The 25,427-nt window shown below is 37.6% G+C and overlaps 2 protein-coding genes across 3 annotated transcripts; one reads left to right on the plus strand and one right to left on the minus strand.

The window, feature by feature from the left end:
- The first annotated feature begins 247 nt into the window (after nucleotides 1-247).
- On the plus strand, nucleotides 248-7,394 carry LOC105177102 (zinc finger (CCCH-type) family protein / RNA recognition motif (RRM)-containing protein). Its single transcript, XM_011100132.3, has 5 exons — nucleotides 248-595; nucleotides 2,288-3,190; nucleotides 4,012-5,226; nucleotides 5,767-6,087; nucleotides 6,478-7,394. The coding sequence occupies exons 2-5, from the start codon at nucleotides 2,411-2,413 to the stop codon at nucleotides 7,015-7,017; spliced, it is 2,856 nt and encodes a 951-aa protein (XP_011098434.1). The 5' UTR covers nucleotides 248-595; nucleotides 2,288-2,410; the 3' UTR covers nucleotides 7,018-7,394.
- A 511-nt stretch (nucleotides 7,395-7,905) lies between these two features.
- RST1 (ARM repeat superfamily protein) lies at nucleotides 7,906-25,423 on the minus strand. 2 transcript variants are annotated; one of them, XM_088884345.1, is made up of 26 exons: nucleotides 24,867-25,423; nucleotides 23,355-23,636; nucleotides 23,111-23,194; nucleotides 22,719-22,995; nucleotides 22,068-22,318; nucleotides 21,348-21,531; nucleotides 20,700-20,890; nucleotides 20,453-20,553; nucleotides 19,618-19,693; nucleotides 19,241-19,372; nucleotides 19,083-19,164; nucleotides 17,908-17,980; nucleotides 16,412-16,580; nucleotides 16,019-16,149; nucleotides 15,832-15,929; nucleotides 15,248-15,333; nucleotides 14,963-15,178; nucleotides 14,791-14,868; nucleotides 14,105-14,287; nucleotides 12,738-13,628; nucleotides 12,030-12,326; nucleotides 11,121-11,780; nucleotides 10,215-10,365; nucleotides 9,970-10,088; nucleotides 8,698-9,079; nucleotides 7,906-8,539 (listed from the first exon to the last, which is right to left on the minus strand). In XM_088884345.1, exons 1-25 carry the CDS (start codon nucleotides 25,245-25,247, stop codon nucleotides 8,717-8,719), a joined length of 5,556 nt encoding a protein of 1,851 aa, XP_088740471.1. In that variant the 5' UTR covers nucleotides 25,248-25,423; the 3' UTR covers nucleotides 7,906-8,539; nucleotides 8,698-8,716. The 2 variants fall into 2 exon arrangements, with proteins under 2 accessions (XP_088740471.1, XP_011098433.1); XM_011100131.3 differs by having other exon boundaries at nucleotides 7,906-9,079.
- Nucleotides 25,424-25,427: the final 4 nt, after the last annotated feature.

Here is a 25,427-nt window from a genome sequence, read left to right on the forward strand (position 1 = left end):
TTGATATATATATTTGTTCATGTTTGTTACGATAAAAATGCATAAATAATTTTCAAGGACAAAAAGGTAAATTGGATGTTTGTTTCACCTCCTCAACTGGGACCGGGAGTGGGAGGTAGGCTGTAGAAGCCCTGTCCTCAACCTGACAAAAACCAAAATAAAGGGGGCTAATCTACAATAACACAAAAGATCAAACACCAAACTGTAAATGCTATATAATTCCAGGTCTCAAACACACATATTTTTCCACCCAAACAGTGCAGTAAAACGAAGAGCGAGCACGCTTCGCACATTTCTTCAAATTATGGGTTCTTCTTAATTTTTTTTTGTCCTATCCAATCCCTAAACCCCCTTTCAGCTTTTTCCTCTCCTCCATCCTAGAGAGAGAAAACTGAGAAATATACATACATAAGACACACAGCTCAACGCATACACAACCGCGGGATTATGAAAAATATTAGAAGAATAGGGCAGTAGAATTCCTGGGTCTGGTGTCGATTGAATCTCCATCCAATGAAATATATGTAAAGCCGATACGTATTTACGAATAGAAGGAACGAGGAATAAAAACCCTAGGCAAAATCCCGTTTATCAGGTTTGCTGAGCTACCTCTCCATTGTTATTTTCCTATTAAGCTTTATGTACGAGCGACTGCGTTGCATATGAGCTTTTAATATGCTGTCTATTTTGCCTTTTTATTGTGTGATTGATTCCTGTTCAATTTTTTTCCCAAGCAAAAAACCTCTTTCTCACTGTATTTTTTTTTTAATTTTTTCTTGATTTTGATATGTAGGTCTGAGAATGTGCGTTGTTTCAGTGAGTACCGGTAATTAGAAATATTTTTGTACTTTTTATTGAAGATAGGATTGACGGAAGCTCTGGATGAGTGTGTTTTTGTGTGGGATATTGATTCTGGATGCCTCTTCATTGTATCTGTAATTATATATGGATTGCAGCGAACTCATACAAATAGGTTTCCTTACAAAATACTTGCCTGTAAAAAGCACTACCCTTCCCTATTTAAAGAATTCAACTGGGAGTTTTGGATTTAAGTACCCAATGACAGTGAGGAAAGGCAGTTGGTTGCTAGGTCATGTGCACTGCATGTCAGCTGATTTGGAGTTTCCTACATTTCTATAAGAATATATGACTTCCATGTGTGAGATTGGAGGAAATATCTAGATTCTGAAACTGATTGCTGATCCCAAATTGCTTTTAACTTCTACTGCAGTTCTGCCACATGTAACTATTTTCTTGAAAAATCCATACTCCGCTTGGCCTGAATGATTATAGTAGTTTACTGGTACATATCCTAGCTAATTAAACATGAAGATGGGTGTTTATGTTTATATCTAAAGTGAGAATGATGAACTTTGTAGGTGCCTTCTCATAGATAGTTTAAACCATCTTTTCGAAATTTAAGTAAGTTTAAGTTATCTTAGCAGTGTATATGTCAGGTTAGGAAATGCATTTTGAAAAGATTGTTCGCAGGCGCTAGCTGATTGCCTATAGCTCCCATGTGATTGGACATCCTTATTTGAATATGAAGGTCCTGAGGGTTGGGGAAGTTAGCAGCTGCTGTGAGTTCTTGTGTTTACCCCTAAAATAGTTAACCCAGCAATCTGACTGCCTAAACAATAGGAATTAGAAGTTTAGGACCATATTTAAGCTTCAGATCTGGACATGTTTCTTGGGAGCAAAAATGTAGTAGCAGACAGATCTTTGAATGAAATATGCTTCAAATATCTCCTTCACTGAATCCAATCTATATGAATACTTCATCTAGTAGACAACTCAAATTGTCTGCTGATTCGAGTCCTGCCGCTTAATAATCCCTTTATGGGTGAGTCCCTATTAATTTATCATTCTCCATTTTTTGATTTCATATATCATATTCAACAGCTCAGTCTCCTTTCTGGAGGACCCGCTTTACCTAGTTAAAATTTTTACAGGAGGAATGAAATCTGTTTGGCATTTTAATGCTCCCTACTACACTCTCATCCTCTTGATGTGACATAGGAAAGAGGGAAAGAATTATTATGCATTATTATGGCAATATGCACTTATATTTAATATTATGAAATTGAATTGAGAACCCCATGTTTTTTGGTACATAACTGGTTTAGCTCTTTTAAATGGTCTGATCTAGTTGCTGTGATGTTATAATTTTTGTTTTAGTTTTCGAAATTATTGACAGTTGGAAATTGTGCTTTGTTATTTTGCACCAGTTGATTTAGCCGTATAAACCTTGTTTTTCCTTCCTTGATATGGGCTTCTCCCTTTTCAGGTCCTGGAGCTACCACAGATCGATTTATGGGACTTTGGTTAACTCCACCAACGCATCAGCTAGAAGAATAGAACTACAGGGCATAACTAACCTGATATATTTTGTTCCTTTACAAACATCCCCATGGAGCTAAAGGTTTCTTCGGAAAAGCCTGGATTTTCATCGTCTGATTGCGGCAGTGATCCTGATGAGAAAGAAATCAGTGAAGGTGAAGATGAGGATGATGATCGTAACCATAAGCATCGTCGACGCGAAGCACGTTCTCAATCTCTGGAGGAGAATTCTATTGATCAAGGTTTGGCAAGACCATATAGAAAAAGGAACAGGCCTTTTGAAAATGGGTACTCTTACAGGGAAGGTGACCCTCAATCAGGTGAAACCTGGAAAAATTATAATATTGCTACGGAGAGAGACTTCTCAAGGTTTGAGAAGAGACGTTCATACCAGGCCTCATATTCTAGAGCTCCCCTGGAATTAAACCAAAGAATCAGGGTAAACCAAACACTGTCAGGTGAAGTTGGCCCTGTTAGAGGTAGAGGAAGGGATCCTATTTCCTGGGGCATTCGAGATTCCAGGCTTGGCTTGGTTGATGTTGCATCTCAAATTGCTCAACCTGGACCTGTTCCTTCCGCCCTGTTTGGGAGAGGCTTGCCAAATATGTCTACTGCACCGAGCACATCCTGGAATGCATTTGGATTGGTTCCAGGAGTTCCTAATGGTGGACTTGACTCACTTCACCCCCTAGGTTTGCAAGGGGCGTTAAGACCAGCTATTAGTCCACCAATGAGCATTGGGATTCCACGGCAAAGGTGTAGAGACTTTGAGGAACGTGGTTTTTGCCTTAGAGGAGACATGTGCCCAATGGAACATGGTGTTAATCGTATTGTAATCGAAGATGTTCAGGTGTGTGAACTGTGCAACTGATAAGTCCTTTTTATTGTAGTATAATTCACTTGTGTGTTTGGAATTCCTTTGCTGGTTGTTCAAACTTTGAAACAAGTACTTGATTGTTTCAGAGTACTTGATTCAGATGTTTCACATATCTATGTTCTGGAACAATTAGCTGGCTGTGCATGAAAAATGCATTTAAGAGAACGATTTTGTAGTAAGAAATTAAGTTTTTATATGTTTTTAAAACTTGCAAGCTGTCTTAAGTTTCATATTTCTACAGATTCGATCAACTTCTTTAGTTTGGGGACTTTTAGAGTGGTATTGACGTCCATGCATCGGAAGGTTGTTACAAATATAGCGTGGCGGTAGTTCTTCCCCATCTTTTAAGGATTCCTGTTGTTCGGATTCCTTATATCTACCTGAACTCATGACTATAATTAAATACCTTAATCAAGAAAAATATGTTGTTTTGATTTGTTCTTTATTATTTGGAAGAATAGAAATAGGAATATCCCTTGGTTCGAATTCGTAAGGAACTTCTAGTTACACAAATCTGAAAAGTTTCCATGCTAGTATCACTGTCTGCCTATGTTCATGGATAGTGTCATCACTGTAGCCAAGAAAGAAACAAGTCACCTGCTGTTATTAGATTTTTGTCTTTCTGACAATTCAATAGATTAGCACTTCTGCCCTGCAATCTCTTTTGGATGAGAATATCTTTTTAATATATATGGTCATTTCGCCCGAGATTTATCCATTAGTTTTCCATTCAGATTTTGATTGGTTGTACTTATCACAATCACTTGATTAACTATTGTGTCTAAAATTTGCAGAGCCTTTCACAGTTCAATCTCCCTGTTTCACTTCCTGGTTCACAGCTTATGGGGACATCTTCTGCACAAGGAGCTTTACCTGTAGTAAATAGCAAAGCTTTTCCTTCAAAAAATAGCAAGTCTGGAATGACTGAGGATGGGTTTTCCCTGAATGGTGGTGTCATGGGAGGTTCTGTGGTGGGGGCATCTGATGTGTATGATCCAGATCAACCTTTATGGACAAACGATAACCCTGAAACATCAGCAGCACTCCTAGCACTTAATCAATCGAATGCTGATGAAACAGAGGCTTTCCTGGATATGGACCCATCTGATCGGCAGAACATTGAATCATATGAAGGATTTAATGATGAACGTCCACTTAGAAATGCCTCAACTGCTGGATCTCAGAGTTCATCTGTTTGGGGTCGCATAGGTAGTTCAAAACGTGGTTCCGGAGTAAAGGAAAAAAGTGATTCTGTTGCACCACCCTCTAGTTATCTTGAAAGGAACATCAATGGTGAGGAGGCTCGAAAGACAAGTCTTCCCAGTGTTCCAGATCAAGGAAAGTGGACTAGTGCAGATGGAAATGGTCCATTACTTAAGGAATCATCTCTGAAGCCACATGGTGATTCTGTTCGAAATATTCGAAAACCATCTCAAAAGGCACTTCGCACTCTATTTGTCAATGGCATTCCTTTGAAAGATAACAAAAGGGAAGCTCTTCTTTCACATTTTCAGAAATTTGGTGAGGTCATCGACATTTATATTCCCATGCACAGTGAACGGGCTTTTGTGCAATTTTCAAAAAGGGAAGAAGCGGAAGCCGCATTAAAGGCACCTGATGCAGTAATGGGCAATCGATTTATCAAGCTTTGGTGGGCAAATCGAGATAATATTCCTGATGATGGGATAAGTGGCACCAGTAATGTCCCAATTACTCCTCGTGGAGTGACAGTTAAGCCTGCTCTTCCACATTCATTTGTCCTTGATAAAGGGAAAGAAACTCCTCATCTGCCAGGTGGCAAAGATGGTAATGCTCATGGCGCTGGTACTCAAGTTCCAGTCTATGAACATCCCAAGCCTATGGTGGCTAATGGTCCCAAAGCTCTTCCCCCACAACAAAAGAAATTGGAGAGCTTAGAGCTTTTAAAGGAAGAACTTCGTAAGAAGCAGGAGATGCTGGAACAGAAACGAAATGAGTTTCGCCGCCAATTAGACAAACTCGAAAAACAAGTAATTCTCGAATTTCTGCATTTAGACTATGCCAGAAGAAATGTTTTGAGTTGTTAAAATTTTCTAATGCTCATGCCAGTTTTTTTGCAAATTTTCTTTCTCCTTTCCACATTGAGTTTCTGACATTTTAGTCCCTGGAGTGGCATAGGTTTCTCATTTTTGGTGTTTATCTGGCACAGCTGTCTCTGTTTTGGTGCTTGTAAACAAGCAGCCTCTAAATAAAGGATTATGAGATAGGTGCTAGTGCAAAGTTGACCCTGCTTATTTTGGGGGTGGCTTGGTGTTGATTTGGATGTAGTTGCTACTTGAATTAATGGGCTGATGCAGATAACGGGAAAAGTGATTGTTTTCAGGAATGAAGTGTTGTACCTATGCAAGTCTCCTTTTTTCTTTTATAAATGAAAGTATTTGCATTATGGAGTTATTGTTGGTAAAATGACATGAAACACAAAGTCCCATTCAACTTCTAATATTGGTCGAAGATTCTTTTGCCCGCTTGCTTCCATGGTTTGCCATCCTCAAGTTTTCATCCTTTTGCAGGCTGTGGGCTCCAAGGACGTGACTGTATCAGATCTGACCACTAGAAGATCTAAAGGTGAAATACCACCTGATCATGCAAAAGCAGAAACTTCCAAGTCATCACCAAGAGATGCCATAACCACTGGCAACGACACTTCTGCTGAGCATGTTGTCCCACATGCTTCCACTTCAAATCCAAGTGCGCCTGTGCGGGAACCTTTGAAACCTTCACATCGCCCGCTAGCAGCCGCTGGGCCACCTTTTACAGCAAACAGATTCAAACTGGATAATCGGCCCACAGCTTTCAGAATTCTTTCACCATTGCCTGCTGGCCTTGCAAATGTAATTTCTTACTTTCTTTCATATATATCGTCATGTATTTATTTCTCTTTGGATGAAATTTACATTGCCCATATAATTCAGGTGAGCTGTTCTTGTCAAATGGCTATTTTACATGCATGCACCTCCATTGGCCTCTTATATCATGGATTACGTACTTTGTGTACTACTGAGGTTATAACTTTCTGTTGGAAGTATTGGTATAGTGGTGTAGGACTTTTCGGGATTCTTGAATATATAAAACTCTTGAGTTAGTATATGAGATCGGGGAACTGAGTATTTTCTCTTGAGTTAGTATATTACCAGCATACGTTGAGTAGCTATCATGTGAATTATATGACGTTACCCAGTTTATACTATATGATTATAAACAATTGAGTCTCTGTTTATTAGGTCGCTGCTTTGGAGGAGCACTTCTCTACCTATGGTGATCTTTCTTCTGTGGAAATGGAAGAGTCAAAGCTTCAAGAGACTAATGATGCTTCAGTGCCATCTGATATTTCAGCTCGTATTTCCTTCACAGCACGACGGTTTGCTGAGAAAGCATTCTTGCATGGTAAATGCTGGCAAGGCCACAAGTTGCAGTTTATGTGGCTGACATCTACTAGTTCTGGGAAGGAAGGTGGTGCCGCTGGAAATCTTTCATCTTCGCCTAATATGACATCAGATGCTAAGGTTCAGCCTACTGGAGAGGATGCATCCATGCATTCTCAGAAAATTTCTGGAAAAGAAGGTGCTATTTCTGGAAATCTTTCGTCTTCTTCCAATACGATATTAGATTCTAATGTTCAGCCTAGCGGAGAAGACGCCTCCACCCATCAGCAGGAGATTGCCGCCTCAGAAACTGGTGAACCTGACCACCCAGCAACAGAAGTTGATGCAGATTCCACTGAACAGGACAAAGATGCTAAATCTTTTTCAACCTCATTTTAAAGCAAAAAGCAGCTTTCTTGAAGCTCTTGGACCCTCCACGATGCTTGTTGAGTTGTACAGTGAGGTAAAAATGATTTTCAAAATTAAATACAATTCATATGGTCTAGCTATAGCTAAATTCTGGTTTCAGCCTTATATTTCCCATTTTTGCGATATGTAAAAAGAAATCTCTGATTTTCAACTCTTTTCTGTTATTACCTTCAACTTGTATTGTTTTGTGTTCCTTTCTCTATTGATATTTCTAGGAACAAGGAGTAGAATTGAAAAAATTCGTTCCGTACTTTGGAACATTGAGCCTCCGGTCTGCTGTTTTTACATTGTGGAATTATTTAAACAACTTGCTTTCACATGTTATAACAGTCTTGGCTTCAATGTTACTTCTGCTTTTTGGATGATACATCTCACAAAATTGTGAAGTTGAAAGTTTTTAACATCATATGCTATTGTTTGTTTGGAATCAAACATATGACGCCAAACTTAAATTGGGTTAGCTATGCTGCATATTGTCTTACTTTCTCGTATGTGTACACCTGGATAAATTTCACTGGAAGTTGCTTGTAGGAACCGCAAAAGCCTATTCCAGATGTTTTGTTCCTCGCTGTTTATTTAGTTTGGATTTTGCTAGCATAATCTCTAGGCGCAGCCAACAACAATTACACCATATGACGTATTACAAGCCTTCATGTTCCTCTTCTGAACTCATGCAGCATATCATTTTCTTCAAATCGAAAAGCATAACAAGCATTTAGAAAATTTGTTTACAGACTTGTCTCGTATTGACTTTGAATAGCCAGCCTCCAGAATTTATTCCGACCTAAACCCCAAATCTTTAAAGGCAAATCACATTTAACCAACATTATTTTATCACATGCTTTTTGTGAAACTCCAGATCCAAACGCACTTGATATGTTATTTTCCTTAACTAACTTGTTCTCTATTTTATTGGAAATGGCTTACCTCGTTGAAGAGGCACTTATATTGTTTGTCATTGATGTTAATTACTCCGTGACTTCCACTTTGATCCAAGACAAATCAAACAATAGAAAAAAGAAAATGATAAGTGGAAATCCTGCACATCGTTACCAAAATCATGTTGTCCTTATCGATACTTAGAACCCTGTGAAGAAATGCCATCACAAATATCATGCACGTCCATAAGGTCTTTTGATCCCGGGAATGCTGTACTTGTTCTGCTCCGCACTCACTGCCTTCTTTTATTTCAAAGCCCAAAAATGTAATTAGTTGCAGATAGCCGGCTTGTAGATGGTTCCAACAAATAGGACCAGGGATAATTTCACAACACTTCAACATCAGTGTCCCGGGGAGGCCCTGATTGGTACCTCTAAAATGGCAAATATCAAGAAGGCTAAACTTCATCCCAATTGTGATAGCGAACCACCACACCTAAATGACTCCTGGGTAGTAATTAATATTAAGCCTTTTGACATCCAACCGAGTACTATTGTCCATGGCTTCATCAGAATGTATTAGTCTGCAATCTCCTTATCGGTTGCTATAGTTTCTGCCCGACACAGAAGAAAATGCCATCTCTTCACATAAAATCCAGAAAAGGTGTTCTAGTTTATCATAGACATCCATGAAAAGTTTCATTACGGGAATTTAGGCCATCTTCCTACTCTCTGCAAATAAGTTGAAACAACAAACTATTCTGCAGTTTACCTCAATTGTTTCCACACATTCATGTGACAACCATGTTAGCAAGCCCCAGCTGTTTCTCTACAGGCAAATATTGTTTCAGAGAAACACAGGTATGGTGCATCACTTGCAACAAGAAATCAGCCATGTGATTCTCAGTCTCGTCAATAGGTTGTGAGCCAGGCACATAAACACCACGCTTTACATGTCTGGCCCAATCATGAATTCGTTCTGTTGATTTCCAAACATATGATGCTACAGAATCTGCAACTACACCCCACCCAGGGCCCAAGAGGAGAGATGAAAGAGTGGCAGGGAGGTCCGTCAAGACATTGTTCCTGTCAGCAACCAAAACAGGCATATATTTGCAGCAGCTGCCACTTAACAGACCAAGAAACCGCAGAGCCTGCATAAAAAGAGACCATAAAGTAGCAGTTGACACGGAAAAACTAAAGATTGGGATAAGAATTATAGTGGATAGAAATAGGAACTACGACAACTAGTTTTGCGTTTCTAAGAAAAGATTAGCACTTTTTGACGCCCGTTTTTTAGCCAAGGGAACTATAATGCAGCAAGTTTTCAAAAGAATTTTGGATTTGTATCTAATCAAGTTATACATGCAAATGCCCACAGTCAGCCACATCTGCTGTTTTTGATCGAGTCCAGTAGTCCACTTATGGACTGCGGATCTGACGGATTCCAAAGCAACACATTACCCAAAGAATGGATTTTCTGGGTTGACTGTGCAATCCGAGTCCTTATTACAGCCAGCCAAGCAGAGTCGACCTTGATTAGTTTTGATCTTAAATAAAAACAGGAACCTAAAGATGATTGCCACATCAAGGACAATAAAGTTTACAACCTACATGAGCAAAACTCACATAGTATCCAGATAAAGTAGCAGAAAGGAAAGACCGAGAAACCACAATAATCGCCTTAAACTGAACCACCAAAGTTCCAGAGAAAAATCCAATATGTACTTCCATATGACTGACAAAACAATATATGCAGATTCACATTTTTTTGCATCTGTAAGGTGCATATTTAATAATGAATTGAAGTTGCATATGTTTCAATGTTGATTAAATGAAATCCAGGTTCAATCATGTGCAAATTTGCATATCTACTGTTACATGAAATATGGGAAACTAACTTCCAAAGAATATAGTATGACAGACTAGATTTTCGAACAATGAAAATCCTTGGTTCATAGTTCATACAGTTGAATGGCGAGTTATCATGAAGAATATTGTATGACTAGATTATTAATGAATATTGAAAGTCTATAGTTCATACCGTTGAAGGGTAACTGGTCACACAGAGAATTTCCGCTGTGTCAACAAGCCATTGTTTTCGAGTACTTTCATCACTTTTTTGCAAAGTTACAGCAGCTTCTACCAGGATGTTCCAGATAACTGCAGGTTGAGACATTGGGTATTCTGTTAGTGTGGATGAAGGAGTCTCAATGTCATTAACTTAAAAATCTCTTGGTATGGCTCAGGAGATTTAAACGTCATTCACTACATATTTCAGAGGCTAACCTTCTGAATTTGTGTCCAACATATATGCTTTCAACTTTGCAAGTTCCAACAGCGGGATGGAGCCAATTCGAACCAGTGCGGCTTTAACTTGAACCTTTTTTAAAGGTTTGGCAATTTGGTCATTTTCCTTTTTGAAATCGGTATCTGAAACCTGAACAACAATATAAAACAAGCTACTCAGTTATTCCGATTGACATCATGGGCATTTCCATGATTGGAAAGGCAATCCTCTCTAACAACTTCAAGGGCATTCAACATGATATTAACTCGACAGAAACAACCTTTCATTGGTACCATTCTGTCACTCTACAAGTGAATTTCAGTACTTAAAAAGGTTTACACATGTTTGATATTATATCAGGTCACTTTGCAACTCAGTTGAACGTTTGCAGCTGAGAGAGATATTTATGAGTAATGAATAAAATAATAAGCGTATTTTGCAATGGAGGCCAGGTGCACGGTTGAAAACTTTACATCAAGTGAGTTAGTTCCCTAACCATGGACATATTAACACAATCTACCAGTCTCATGTACCTACTTTGACTGCATGAGTTTAAGATGAGTTAAAAAAATGGGCTCTGCGTATGTTCTCAAAATGACCCTAAAAAAAGTGATGGCATCAAATTATTACTTTATGAAAGGGTGTCTGTTGGAAGAATTTCTCGGTTTAGGAAATGTATTATTTTAGGGCATTCCAAAAAAGAAGCACTAGTCATAAATCTGGGACACAGGATGTAAGGGTCCAACAAATTCCACAGAAGACGCAATCATAGAATTTCAGAAGGCAGATGGAGTCAGAATGAGTTACTTGCCCATAGCTACCTTGACTTCCACACTCTAAGGTGGTAAGCTTTTATGTAATTTGAGAGCTTGAACATGCAAAACCCAGTTGAAACAAAATATTACCAGCAGAAGATCTGATAGCCAGCCTTGCCGAGCCTTCCCAAGACATCCAATTGCTTCAGTCCATTCCAATTTGGAAATCTTCTGATATGATTCAAGAGTAACACCTGAATGAGACCATGGCAACATTCTAAACAGAACTTCCATGCAATGTTCCAAATGATATGCATAATATTGTGTCTCGAGTGCAGAATCATTCAAACATATCCGCAGACCCTTCCAGCATGAAACTCGTAAGGACATTTTTTCTTCTTGGTTGTATTGATCAGAAGAAACAGACCACTGTAAGAAGTCAGCCACATCATCAAAAAGCTTCACAACTCTAGAATTGGAGAATATCTTCAACAGGTCTGCCAGGTGCAAGAGCATTAATGATTGCAGATTTGACTCGAGTGACTTGAGCCTTGCTAGATCAGATAGTTCATCAAGGAAGCCAATAAGTGAATCAAATTGGTTTGCATGAGATAACAAGAATAGAAGACAATCCTCCCTCAGACTTCCTCTTCTGGGGGCTATACTTTGGGAAGGCATCTCAGCAACTTGACCACTATACTTCATGCATCGTCTGATGACTGCTTCCCAATCAAACGATGGCAATCTTGGAGCGTGTGACAGGCATCGCAAAGCAAAAGCAGTTGTTTTGATGTTTATACTGGTACCAAGCTGAAATTATAAAAAAGAAAAGGTTCGCTGATCAGAATTTTAGCTTAGCTGTACCAAAAGGAGTTGGGATTTTAGCCACAGTGGGACAATACATATTTGCTACAGAGTACAACACTGTCAAACAAAGTCGGATGATCTCAAGATAGCAACATAAACTTGCAAGGATGCTATGAAAACCTGATTTTAACTTTAAGAGCAAAATGCGATTTTGAATCTATAACCTTTTAGAATCAAACGAAGCAGGGTTACCTCAGAATAATTCATCTGCACGAGCCACACACAGAGTTTCATGACAATACTGTCTTCAGCGAATCCCTGAGGAACTGACTTACGGACACCAGAGTCATTATGTACAGCATCCTCCTCATTTCTGTGTCCTATAGAGAAGACAAAATGCCTGAGAAATGAAACTGCCCAAGCTGCATACTGCTGTAACTGAGGATCTTCAGAGTTTTGTGCCACAAGGAATATGTCTTGAATCAGTGACGTTGCTTCGGCCTCCAGATCATGATTAGAAAGTAGAGGACCCAAAACATGAGAGAGTTCCTGCCGAGAAATATGTATATCAACCCACTGACAAATAAAAATGTAAGTAAACTTATTCTTTTTCCCTCCTCTATAAATTCCACCTTTTGCCTATTTCAGGTTTGCTCATCTTCTAAACAGTAAACTGCTTATTTATTCTGTTGACAAACTATCAAAGTATCTTTGAATTGAAACCCAAGAATTTTCTTTCATTGCATTAGCACACAACAAAACTTTTCCTTTTCACATCAAGCATCAAATACAATAAAAAAAACACATTTTCATTTCATTTATGTTCTTACTCCTCAGTTTATTCCAGTTATATCATCAAAACTTACATTTCTGCATTCTTTATTATAGTTGGGAAGAGGAAAGGATAATGCCTTTTTGTAAGAGAGGATACAAGCACCAAAAGTGACTGCGACTAACAACCTTTTGATTGACTGTACTGGCCTTGGCGGGTAAAGGTAAGTGTCCTATCAGTGTCCCTGCACCAGCCCCCATCACATTTATAACACCAAGCATTCCTCCTAGATGTGTAAATGGTGGGTTAGGACTTGAGTAAGTTCTTCTAAATAATGCCAGCAAACCTCTAACATAATTGACTTCTAGAGAATGCAACCCCGCATTGAAAACAATAGGAAGGAGGCTGCCGGATGCAGCACAAGACGCCATCAACAAGCTGCAGTGGAAGGTATCAGATGGTCCAACAGACAACAGTCCAGAGATGAGATCCATGAAGATGCTCACAAGATGGGCTAACTCAAGATCATCAATCAGTTCAACCTTAATGCAGAAAGATGTTATGGTTGGTAGCGCAAGGCATGCTCCCAGAGACAACATTTGAAAACATGTTTCGCCTGCAACAGACTTTGAGAACAAAATATTTGCAGTAGGAATCCACGAAACAATGAGGGCTTTTAAATAAAGAACTGCATCACGAGCGCCAGCTCTGTATATTGCCCCAAGTGAATTCCCTAAACCGATGATAGGTCCAGCAACACTCCATGCATCCTCCTCTAGATAACTACTATCCTCCCTCAGAATTTCAACTTCAGATGAGGAGCAATCATCCGTTCCTAGTGGAAAATATATGGCCAGCTTTTCCAGAATACTAGATGAAGATCCGGTGAACTGATATATCATCTGGACTAAGGTCCTCAGGATTTTTCTTAACAGTTCAGTTTCCTGCATCCAGTATGTTTCTTTTTCAAATTTAGTATCAGCTCCAGAATCAACTCTGGTTAGAAGATCTTGACATGAAAAACCCAATCCAATTCCACAAGCTCCTCTGACAAGGGTGCTCTTGCTAATAGATGCAACCTGTAAAAGAACAAACTCAACATAATTGTAGCAAATATCAAGTGAACACAGCTAAGCAAGCTATAATACAACTAGGATAAGATTTCACAATTCATGTCTCAACAAGTAATACACTAACTTTAAAATATAAATCCATATACAAGGCAAGTAATAGAGACACAATTTTAAGTAATCATTCCAATTCATGCATCAAGTATATCGCAACCCCACTCCCACTCCAAAAAGCAGATTAAATGGTTCAGCCAAGTACACAAACAAATAAGAGACCTAGAAAACCTTTTCATAGGAAAAGGTTTCAACTCTCAAGACATGTTCTAGCGGACCCAAAAGCCTCCAAATAGCAAGAAATATAAATATTGCAAGAGCATAAATGGTGGGAGACAACCATACATATTTGTCATAAGTCAGAACACTTGCAGTAACTGAGCCCTTAATTTGTTTAATATCTGAAAATAATTGCAATAACAAACCCCTACCTCAAGGAGTCCATTTATATTCTTGAACTTCTGCTTGTGATCCGTCACATGCAGGCAACTTGAGATTAACCCAAGAGAAATCGCTGCCGACCACTGGCGATATTCATGCTCGTATTGAGACAACCAATTTAGCAAGAAATTTGAAGCCACTGACTTGATCGTATGTGAAGATGCAGGCAGTACCTACACTAGGGAATATCATCGAGCAATCCATAAAAGATACTTTACAAAGAAAAAAGATACCCATAACTTTCACTCACTTTTAATTCGAAACTTGTTCCCATTGAAATCTAATATGACAATGGCTAGTTACTTTTTGGGTATAGCTCAAAGAACATGTATGAGGGATAATAAGTTTAGCCGCTAGTTTGATTAATTAGCCCAGAAAATTATGTGTCACACTCTATAATTTCTCTTACAAATTCTATTTGCTTCTACCACTAGTTTTATTATGGTTTTGAGCCAAATGGATGGACGATATGAATGCTCCAGGACCAAATATGCATGTCATGAGCAATGCAGCACCAGCAAACAACAGAGGAGATCTTAAAATGTTTCTGATTGTGTATATACTCTGGGATTTAGTTTCCTGATTATGGTACACAAAATGAGTGGATATCGACATGTTAGAAGAAAGCATCAAATATTCCCTTCAGATGGTCAAAAGCATTCGTCCAGTTGATTACCAGACAAAAGGCCCCAAGTGCTAGAGCGACATTCTCTGCAGCTCGGGGCACTGCTGCTTCTGCTAACCTTGTTAAAGTCTGCAAGATTACATGCAACTCCATAAGCAAAATCTTTCAAACAACAACATGACTAAAGCATACACAAACACAAAAAAACAGAAGTCTACTGAACCTTCAGAATATCATTAGCAGCCTTCGAAGTTTTGTCTAACAAAGCACGATCCGCCTTTGCCTCATCTACCATGGTGCAAGACCTCAACCATCTTTGCATGAAAGGTTTCCATGATTGCACAGATAGAAGGGCAAGCAAACTATTTCTTGATAGCTGAAGAGAGGCACATATTTCCACAACTGTATCCTCATATTTAGCATGCACGTCCTGTAAACCCTGCAAAATGATGATAAAACCTCAACCCCAGCAAATGATTTGACCAAACACAGAAAATAGTTCTCTCACTTTTGACAGTCCTTGGTTCTTGATATCTTTTTGAGTAGGAAGGCAGAGTAAAGCTGCTCCAGGTAATTCTTTAATCCTGGTACTTCCTGCAAAGGAAATGTTCATACCACCGAGGACTGAAATTAAAGAATGTGGCCAACCGGCCATCTAGCTACGAATAAAAAATTTGTGATGATACATTGCCTATCTATTTTCATGATTACAGTAAATAATGGAATGATTCATGGTTCTATCAGCTTTTCAATGAAAACTAACCCCCTTGTTTCATGATTACAGTATATAATGAACTAATCGTGGTGCTACCAGTTTTGTCAAAAGCTTATAATTTATTACAAACTAAGGTTCTCTTTGGCTTAACACCTTTCTTTCAGTATAAGCCAAAGTCATAATCCTTGGGAATCAAAAGGTGTTGTCCCAAAAGTTTATGAAGAACACTGCAAATCCTATGAGTAACCACTAAATGTGCACGCAAGTAAAGGATTTCATCTAAAAAGTTAATATGTCAAGCAATTACTAGGAAAAATAAACACACCACTTTCTGTTAATTACTCGTACTAGGACTTATAGGACCAGCTGGTTTGCACCTGAACTAAAAATAACCTCGGGGACAACATCTAACAACTTGAAAATCTTGCTTCCAGATGCAGAGACCCTTTTCTGCTTTACAAATCTGCGCCTTGTACTGCAAAAACAATCAAGGATCATCAATGTGACATTTTGCAGTAGTTCATTCAAAGTAACATATAGATGAGAAAAGTAATCCTTCTTAACATGTGTTCATAATTCATAATTCTGATTTCAAATTCTTCCAATGCTGTCAGTAAATCAGGGTTAGCCTCAGAAATCAGAAATTCCATGTTCCTGGTGCTGAAATCTGGAATGCTTCTCTTAATATGCACCACCTGAGAAAAAGTGAAATGAGAAAAACCATTCAAACAGTGAAGAAAACAGAATGGCAGAGAAGGATATCATAATGCAGAAAAGAATTTTAATGAAGTCATAAGAAAGTGGTGACTTATATTAACATGGTTGGCTCTAAACTAAGTTATATCTCCAAGGTCCCTCCAATACCTGATTCACTATCACATATTTTTGGCAAGGTCAAATACAAATATACAGAATAAAACACCCGAAGAAGCAATAAAGGCATCGAAAAATACCAACCTCATATTGCCTTAAAGCTGTGAAGGCTGCTTCTCGAGCTCTCGTCCATAAAGAACTCTGAATAACTTCTCCTCTTGTTCCAATATCCCACAATATGTTCAAAACTTTTGTAGCAGCTTCTGGGTATGCTTCAGCATCCATTGCCCCCCATCTCAAAAGAAGAGACAGCCTAACGAGTGAAAATGGTCATAAAATGTCAATGGCACCACTGGAGAAAAGAGAATACTCTAAAGGAACACACCTTACATTAGTGAACTATAGAAGCAAAAGATAAAATCTCAAGGAAACAGCCTCTCTAAGAAGTCTTGACCACTCCATATTTGAAGACAATTAAATAATCGACCGATGACCAAAAAGCAGAGAAAAAGGAAGAATAGATGAAATTTCAAAAGTATAAGGCATCAATATAGAACCTTTAAGTTATCTAAGAAAAAATCCAGTCAGCTACACGGATCTCCTTCTAGTTATAAGTAAACCACCAAGGACCCTGAAGTGATTTTTGGGTTGCCTTTTTTTCTCTAAGTTCACCATTGATGAGAGTCTTATATCTTTTCCCAACTAGTTTTCGCCTCTGTTTCAAAATAAATCAGGGAGGAACAAATTAGATTAGCATATTTTTCAAGAATCCTACATCTATATAAGTTATTAAGTGAAAGACCCATAGAGTAACTAACTGTAGTTGTTATTGATTGATTAAAATACCCACAAATATATTAATATTTTTTCCACAAGACAACCATCTCTTTAATCAATTAATTATATCAACAATAATCTCTATTCATGCACATATCAAGTTAATTCATTTCATCTTTCTTCTCCTTAATTTAATGTAATTTAATAAATATAATAAAAATATTTAGGTTAGACACAAGCACTGATTGTGCTTTGGCAGCTAGTTTTTATATAGTGTGGAAAACAAATTAAAATAAACATATAAATGTCCAAGCATACATCACACATGAACATTGTAACCCGAGAAGACACAAGCCAGAACCCACTGCCAAGTAGGATCATTCTTGTTCCTATGAATCTTTAGTTCATTCTTCACCAGAACAATGAAAAAAACGTGGAAGGAAAACAATCCTTTGGAAAATAAAAATTGCTAAGTTCTGCTGAGCCAAGAATGAGCTGATGAATCAACGTATTAGGTACTGCATCAAAAACTTAAAAAGCATGACAAGAAAGCATTATTTTTTATGAAATACTAGTCTGTAATATGTACTACAGAAATATATACAGAAATGCAATGAAATAATTTGTCTAGAAAGTTCTATTATTGTCCTTTATAACTTGTTAGAAGTAACCCATTGCATTACATATAAAAAGGCATGAAATATATAGATTACCATAGAAAGTATTCATTATCTAACAGCATCATAGCTCATGCTCAATAATTCAACCCAATTGTAATTATTTGCATTTGGATGGATTTACATCTTAAAGATCATGTAGAAGTGCAAGGAAGGAGTAACAAAGAATAGCAAGTGAATAGATACCCATAAGCAACAATGGCATTTCCGAGGTAGTTCTGAATATGCTTTGCAATCACACCCCAGGCAGTATAAAAATCTGGATCAAGAGGACGACAAGACCAATCAATTTGATAACACCAAAAGAGACACAATGACAAACCAGTCTTCATATGACAAGAAAAGCATGTGTCACAATAGGAAATGGTCATCAACATGAATCTCTTGATTTGGCTTGATGAGACATTACTTTTAGCATAAGAACAATCCTCCCCAAATGCATGTCATTGTGAGAGAAAGCATCTTACTCTTTTGGAGACTACTTGTGGGTGATAAAATTGAGTTTTTGTTTATGCCAGCTGAAGGCCGAGTCCAGTTTTATGTAGGTTAACTTGAAGAATACTAAGTGGGTTGCCTTGAATTTAATTACACTTATACAGCCTTGAGAGGCAGTTGGCTCCCGTGTCGCTTGATTTAATCTTGCATGCGTTCATTTCATCCTCTGTGGATTAGTAGGTGTACAAGTAAGCTCTTTCGGGTTTCCCTATTAATTGGAGAAGAAAGGATATAGAAGGACTACTCCACCTTCAAACTACCATAAATGTTCATATGTTATGTACTGTACATTTACTTTACAGTATTTCATGTAATTATATTGCACATTAGGCATCTGCCAAATTCTCATCCCTGCAAAATCAGAATAATCTTTCAGCTAACAACACCAGCTACTGAAGTTACTTCTACTGCAAAGGCTTCCACCATGCAACACTTAGTTCTTACTAAGGCAGCCAATGTTACCCGTAACCAAGCTGACACAGTAAAAACTTATGTAAACACTTATCTTGTAGAACAGTTTTGAAAAATCAACTGCTGATTAAAGAGAAATCTGTTCGATTAAATGAAAGTTTTAAAAGGTCAATTCTGCCTTCTCAAGCATACTGTGTTAATCGGGGACCAATGGCATATAACCAGTCCACATATATGAAGGATATTAGTTATAAAAAATTAACCACATATTAGTGTATTAAAAGAAAAAACCAAAACCAAAACTAATCTACATATTAATATTAGTTTTGCAACTTGTTTAAGTAGCTAACCAGCAATTTTGTTTTTGTGAGGAATGGAAAACTGAAGTTACATTCAAATCGTTCCTACATAAGTAGCTCAAAGTTAAAGTACTTTAAACATAAAACTCAGATTACCAATCACATCAGCTTCACAAAGATGGGCAAGGCTTTGTAACCCAAGGGACTTAACCAAAGGATCATGGTTTTCTATGCAAGCCTGATAATTCAATAGAGTAATTAGAGACAGTCACGATGCAATCATAAGAAATCTAAACAAAATTAATAGAGCATACCGCAACAGACAAAATAATGTCCACACCCCTATCTGGATTTCTTTTGCAAACATCTCGAATCGAAACTGCAATACTGATACAGATATCTCTTTCAGCATCATATTGTACTATTCCACTTGGGTGCAACATTCCCTAAAACCCACAAGGAAATCATTAAGCAAGCTATTGAAAAACAAAATAAAAAAAAAGAAAAACATTTTCTTTTTGCCTTACAACTAGTTGCTTTCCTCTTTTATCCTTTTCGGATGTATAGAAATGACAGGATTAATCCAGCAATGTTAACATTGCAGTTTTCAAGAAAATCAACACTAGGTTAATGACCAAGCAATATAAACACCCCATGTGCTATATGAATAGACGACATAACAAATTCATGCCTGCAAACTCCCAAAGACACGATCATTGATCTCCCAGGTCTTACATATCAAGCGGATGGCAGTAGCTTTTACAGCACTGAAAGACGAACCAATAAAACAGAAGAAGGATAAATAGATGAAACAAGCATAAACATAGTATACTGTAAAAGAACATTTGTTTCTTTATTTTACTCCAACTTTCAGAATAAGAATTAAGGAAACAAGGAGCTCCAAAAGAAGGTACAGGAGAAATGAATCTTGTCCCTGGTACTTGTAATCTCTCAAAATCCATAATCTCAGCAGTCAGCATTCCGGAGATGCTTTTTGTGAACATTATACTGCTTCCTAACCAAAGAATTGAATATTGAAATTTCATATTGTGCAGTGTGGATATGGATCTCTTCACTCATGTTCTTTCATTAAATCTGTCCCGGGTTACCGTCCTGAGTAAACCCAAATTTGGTAATTCTCAGCCTAGTTTACCTTAACCTTCACCACTCCAATACCAGCTTTGTTTTTCTAACAACCAAATAATTCCTCATCGCGAATACCTCTACCTCTAAAACTGGTAAAACCATGCCATGTTCTTCTCTCTCATTTGTCGGCCTCTTTCATATGGAACTTTGCATTATAGGTCAGCCTAAACCATGAAAAGCATTGGAAAAATGTGGAACTACAAATAAACTCCAACACATGCAGTAAGCCACCGCTGCCGTGGAAAAGCTGGAATTTTGGAGATTGGAGAGTCACCATGTACTGTCACCCACACTCTCACATTCAATACCATCATGTGTTGTGCAGTCAATGTATACAGTGAAAAAGGACACATATACATTAATAACTGCAGATGACATACGGATTTACATCCTTTTGAAGCATTGGCATAAGAATCTGAAGTGCCAGTGGTATCATTGCAGGATGTGAAGCAACTGATGGAAGCAAACCCAAGAGTTTAAGCTGCATATAGGAAATAACAATAAAATTTCTCTTTAAATGAATGGAGGGTCAAACATTTCTTAGCACAAACATACACAACCAGATAACCGAAAGAAAGAGTGCGTGGTGTATGAATTTCAGGTCCGAGGCAATATCTAACATCTCACCTGCATATCATGAAAATCATTATCTTTTTCTTTAGTTGATAATATATGATTGTAGAAGAGAATCATAAGCAGCAAAGGAACACCAAGCTTAGGTTCAACATTACTGCCAATAGCCAACAGATCGATTGCAGAGTTTCCCATTTGATGCAAGAAGAAGACACTAGCAACTGCACAAAGTATTACAGGCATCTCTGCAAGGACAAAGAGTATAGAGGATATGAAATTCCAGAATGACTTCATATTGGATTTGAGTCTATTATAAGAACTCAATCCAATACCCGATTTGTATGCTTAGGGTTGCATTTTAAGGCCATCTGTTTTCTAGGATAAGGACATATAGTTAGAGATATATTACAAATAACCCCTTGATTTACAGAAAACTATAAACCATCAACCCCAAAAAAAAAAAATATAAACATATGAGCACACTCAGCCTCAGGAGATAATGTTCATTTAATAAACCGATAATTTGACCATTTCCTTTAATTTTTTAAATCAAGGCAAAATGGTCAATTCTTCCATTTGGGCTTTTTAACAGAGAACACTTAAAGGAAAAGTCTTTGTAATCATGAAAGTGGAAGATGATAACTTCGCAATTCAGTTTATTCAGAAGGGATGCAAGCTTAAATAAGCATAAAATGCCTTTACCTGTAAGAAATATTTCTTCTGACTGAGAGATGGTTGATCTGGATTTCTGCTTTCCAATAATTCCTAAATAATACTCCCTTACAGAGGAAGCCCAAGCTTTTAGTTGACAATGCTCTTCAGTCCCATAGACACCACCATCAGAAAAAAGATTGACATAAACCAAACCATGCAACGACAATTGATCCTGCAAAAAAGACAGTAATTGTTTTAAGGCCTGAAAAAGATGCTGCAATGGAAGAATTATTTTAAGTCAATCTCCCAATAACTAGTATTAAATTTATAAGGGAACTAAATAAGAAGAGAAGCAAGCAACCCGTATTCAGGACATTGCATATACCACAGCATATATTCCAATTGACATTAATTTAAATCAAAGGGATAGAGAACATAAGATAAGAAAATCATTTTTTAGATTAAAGTTGTCAAAATCTTGGTCAGAGTAATAAATGTAATGATAAACTCTTACTTTTAAAATATTACTACATTATACTTTAAATCAAAATGACACTTGCAACATGATCGAGTAAATGAAGACTTTCACCATAGGGCGCTCATGTTTATCTCCATTCATAATAATCTGAATCTTTTATTACTCAAAAGATTTCTTAGAAACAAACAATGTATTGATTTTCTGGCCTAATTAATGGTAAGGTGACAGGTTAGTCAGCCAACACAGAGCCCTTAAAGCACTATCTTTGGTGTGGAAGACAATTGTTATACCTCAAACCAAAGATTCCTTAAAAACCTAAACGTGATGCTTCCAGGAGCAGTGACTGAAAGATGCTTTCCATCTGTAACTCGTGTTCCCTTTGGTGCAATTTTTAAATCAGCAGCAATCTTTCCCAGAATAGAAAGTAAATCAGTGGCAGTTTGTTTGACAAATCTGGATGGAGAGGAAACAAGTGCAAGAACAGGGAAAATAAACAAAAGCTCTTCACTCAATTGACTTGGAAAAGCACCAATTCCATGTTCTGCAAAAGCAAGCAAATTATGATATTGAGAAAACATAATATACATTAATCAAGAAAAAGAAAAGAATACAAAGTACCAAGGCATTCATCATAGAAGCATGCAAGTACCAAAAATATCCCACACAACATACTCATGAAACCGACATCTTCCTAGATGATGGGAGCTTATCAACAAATTGCAACGAGACTGTAACTCATCTAGGAATAATTGACTAAGACAGAGCAAAGAAAAAAAAAATGATGCAGCAGTAATTGGTAAGGACGTAACCAGAAAGGACCGCAAATGTGGTGGCCTATGATTATCAAGCGTTTGGTTGTTTGGCGTTTCATTTTCAAGTGTACTTTTTCTACATCAGAAGCAAAACGTGATCAGAGTTTGAATTGCAGAAGATAACTGTACCGTCTTCATTCTTCCATCTTAAGAGAAACAAAACCAGTTTCAATATAGAATACTGTTCATGTTCTAGCTCCGACTGGACGAGAATTGGGAACAAGGATAACATTAGTGACGAAAGTTCAGTCACGTAATTAAGGCCAAGCTCTTTCTGGATGGCCAATAAGTGCCTTGTTACATCTAAAATTTTCTCAACCCCACCCGAGCACTTGGCAAAATCCCTATGTTGCAATAAAACTGCCTCCAGCAGTGCCAAGCCACATAACTGAGCTTCATGAACAAGCTGATTACAAAATCAAATTGAGTAAAAAAGGAAGCATAATTAGTTCAGAAATTAAACGTAGGAGAACCGGAGATTGGCATCAAAAGAAATTTGACATTTTGTATAACTAACTTACAGATCCCATCCCAACCAAAAGCCTCAGAACCACCAGATATGCATCCACCAAGCACTCAAAGATATAAGAAACATTTGTAACCTCCTACAAAATGGATATAGCAGCAAGGAAGAACTTCAGAACCTCTAAGGATAATCGAACCAAGTTCATAAAGAACCTTTCCAAAGCCATGTTGCTTACTCCATTTTGAAACCAAGAAAAGACAAATCAAAATTGCACTATCTCAAGCAACATTTAAGCTTACCTCGGCATTATTACTTGGGAAATATTTGAAACGACGTGTAAACAGTTTAATAATGGGAACAGCCTCCAGAGGAAACGAACAGCAGAATGCTGCCATTGTGGACATCAAATTCCTCACAAATGCGAAACTGGAACTTGAAGTAGGAACTTTAACAATGCAATAATTCAAGAAAGGGCCCAAGAAATCACAGACAGCCTCCATCCCTAGATGTTTACACTTCGTCATAAATATAATTACTTGTTTCACAAGCTCGCCTTGAACTTCAATACCGCAAGAAAGTATCTGCCACTCCAAGATAAAAGCATCACATTTTTATCAAGTAAACTAAATCTTAGCTAAAAATTCTCAGGGTTTCAGATAAGTATAAGAGGATATAGATTGACTGCAAACTGTGCAGCATCATGGGTGCGATGGCTATAATACAAAAAACAAAAAGACTTGCCTGTACAATAGAAACCCAGGACAACTGGTTTTACATGTATTTCATTCTTAACTCAAAAGCTATCTTCCAATATAATGGAAAATCATGAAAACAAAAGGAAATCTAATAATTAAAATTGGTAATGTCTAGGTTGCATTAACTTTTTCTTTCATTTTTTTTCTTTAGGGTTGATTACATGGACATCCTTCGAGAGTCACGTTTCTTTCATGTTTTTCTTTATGGTTGATTACATGAACCTCCTTCGGGAGTTACTGTAATCACGAAATATATTCATCTGCCATTTGAAATTATCAAAATGTTTCAAGCTACAGTGTCCACATTCTTCCACTAGAAGTTCCCAAAAACATCAGGTCCCCCTAATCTTAACAAATAGGTAATCATAAGGACATGGATGATAGAGATGTTCTTTCGGAACCATGGGAATATATGAGGATTCCATTAACGTTCTCTGTCTTGTTGTTCCATTGTTAAATTACTCTAAGAGTAAATTTGTTTTTATAATGGCTAGCAGAATTGATTCACGCATGAAAAAAAAAAAAGGGCATTGCTTACTTCAAAGTAAATGAGGTTCCCTTTATATCAATATGTTTACAATTTGGAATAGTATTTAAAGAGCTAATATTACAAAATTTAGAGCCAATAAATTGTAACGTAGGTATATAATACAAATAATATTACCTTACAATTGAATCTCTTGCGAATTCCAGTTCATTACAAAAACAACATCCAAATATATTAAATTGACAAAGGAAATGATTAAATTGAAAAAAATAACATCATCATGTTTTGTCCTAAACCCGGAATCATATGGCAGGTAACTGTTAAGGGCTTAGTAGTGTTCTTATCATTTATAATGGTCAAATGGAAATAAATATATATAATACTTATATAAATATGTATATATATAATCAATAACAATACAGATTTTTGGAGAAGGTAATTATAATCAATCATTTCCTTTCAAACTGAACAGAATCAATGAAGATAGCCCAATATCATGATACGAAATGAACTAACGTGTAAATGAAAAGAAAAAGGCACCGGAGTATGGGTACAAAAAATACCCTTACCTTGACGAATGGGTGATTATCCGACGAGTTAAACCGGAATGAATATGGCTTTTCTTCGAAACCAAGTCTAGTGAGTAACCCAATCGCTTTGATGAAAACACCGGCGAATTGCGGACTAGAGGACTCCTCGAGAGCGGACTGAAGTTCCAGCAACCCAGTTGAGATATCCAATTTCGAGTCCTTAACGAGGCGGCAGAGTTCCCGGGTTGACTGATCGACAACGGCGGGGGAGGTGGATCGGAGACAGAGGCTGACAGCATCCCGACCGTGATTGGAGGGTGGGATGGAACGGAACTTGTCGAAGATAGAGATAACGGCTAGTTTCTGGAGTGAAGGTTGGGGTATTCGGATTTTCTCGAGGAGTGGAGCGTAGGAATCCATTCCGAGTTGAAGGAGGAAAGAGGAACAAACCACCACTTCAGGGTTGGTTAAATACTTTACCTAGGGTCCACCAGTACTCGGTGATTTTAAGATATTTTAATTTCGGACAAGCGATGCTTGACGAAATTTAGGGCAATTGGAGGAGCGCTACCGCAGGGGCGAAAAAAACACTAAGTTGGA

The sequence above is a fragment of the Sesamum indicum genome, linkage group LG9 (genome assembly GCF_026168435.1).
Source record: "Sesamum indicum cultivar Baizhima isolate 11 linkage group LG9, ASM2616843v1, whole genome shotgun sequence".
NCBI classification, from domain to species: Eukaryota; Viridiplantae; Streptophyta; class Magnoliopsida; order Lamiales; family Pedaliaceae; genus Sesamum; species Sesamum indicum.

Excerpts from the sequence above, each read along its gene's own strand:
- LOC105177102 (XM_011100132.3), top strand. The coding sequence starts at position 2,411 with ATGGAGCTAAAGGTTTCTTCGGAAAAGCCTGGATTTTCATCGTCTGAT. Across the intron at positions 3,191-4,011 it reads TTGTAATCGAAGATGTTCAG|AGCCTTTCACAGTTCAATCT; the intron begins GTGTGTGAACTG and ends TAAAATTTGCAG. Across the intron at positions 6,088-6,477 it reads TGCCTGCTGGCCTTGCAAAT|GTCGCTGCTTTGGAGGAGCA; the intron begins GTAATTTCTTAC and ends TCTGTTTATTAG.
- RST1 (XM_088884345.1), bottom strand. The coding sequence starts at position 25,247 with ATGGATTCCTACGCTCCACTCCTCGAGAAAATCCGAATACCCCAACCT. Across the intron at positions 17,981-19,082 it reads TTGTGAAGCTGATGTGATTG|ATTTTTATACTGCCTGGGGT; the intron begins GTAATCTGAGTT and ends CTCTTGATCCAG. Across the intron at positions 15,179-15,247 it reads AGAACCAAGGACTGTCAAAA|GGTTTACAGGACGTGCATGC; the intron begins GTGAGAGAACTA and ends ATCATTTTGCAG.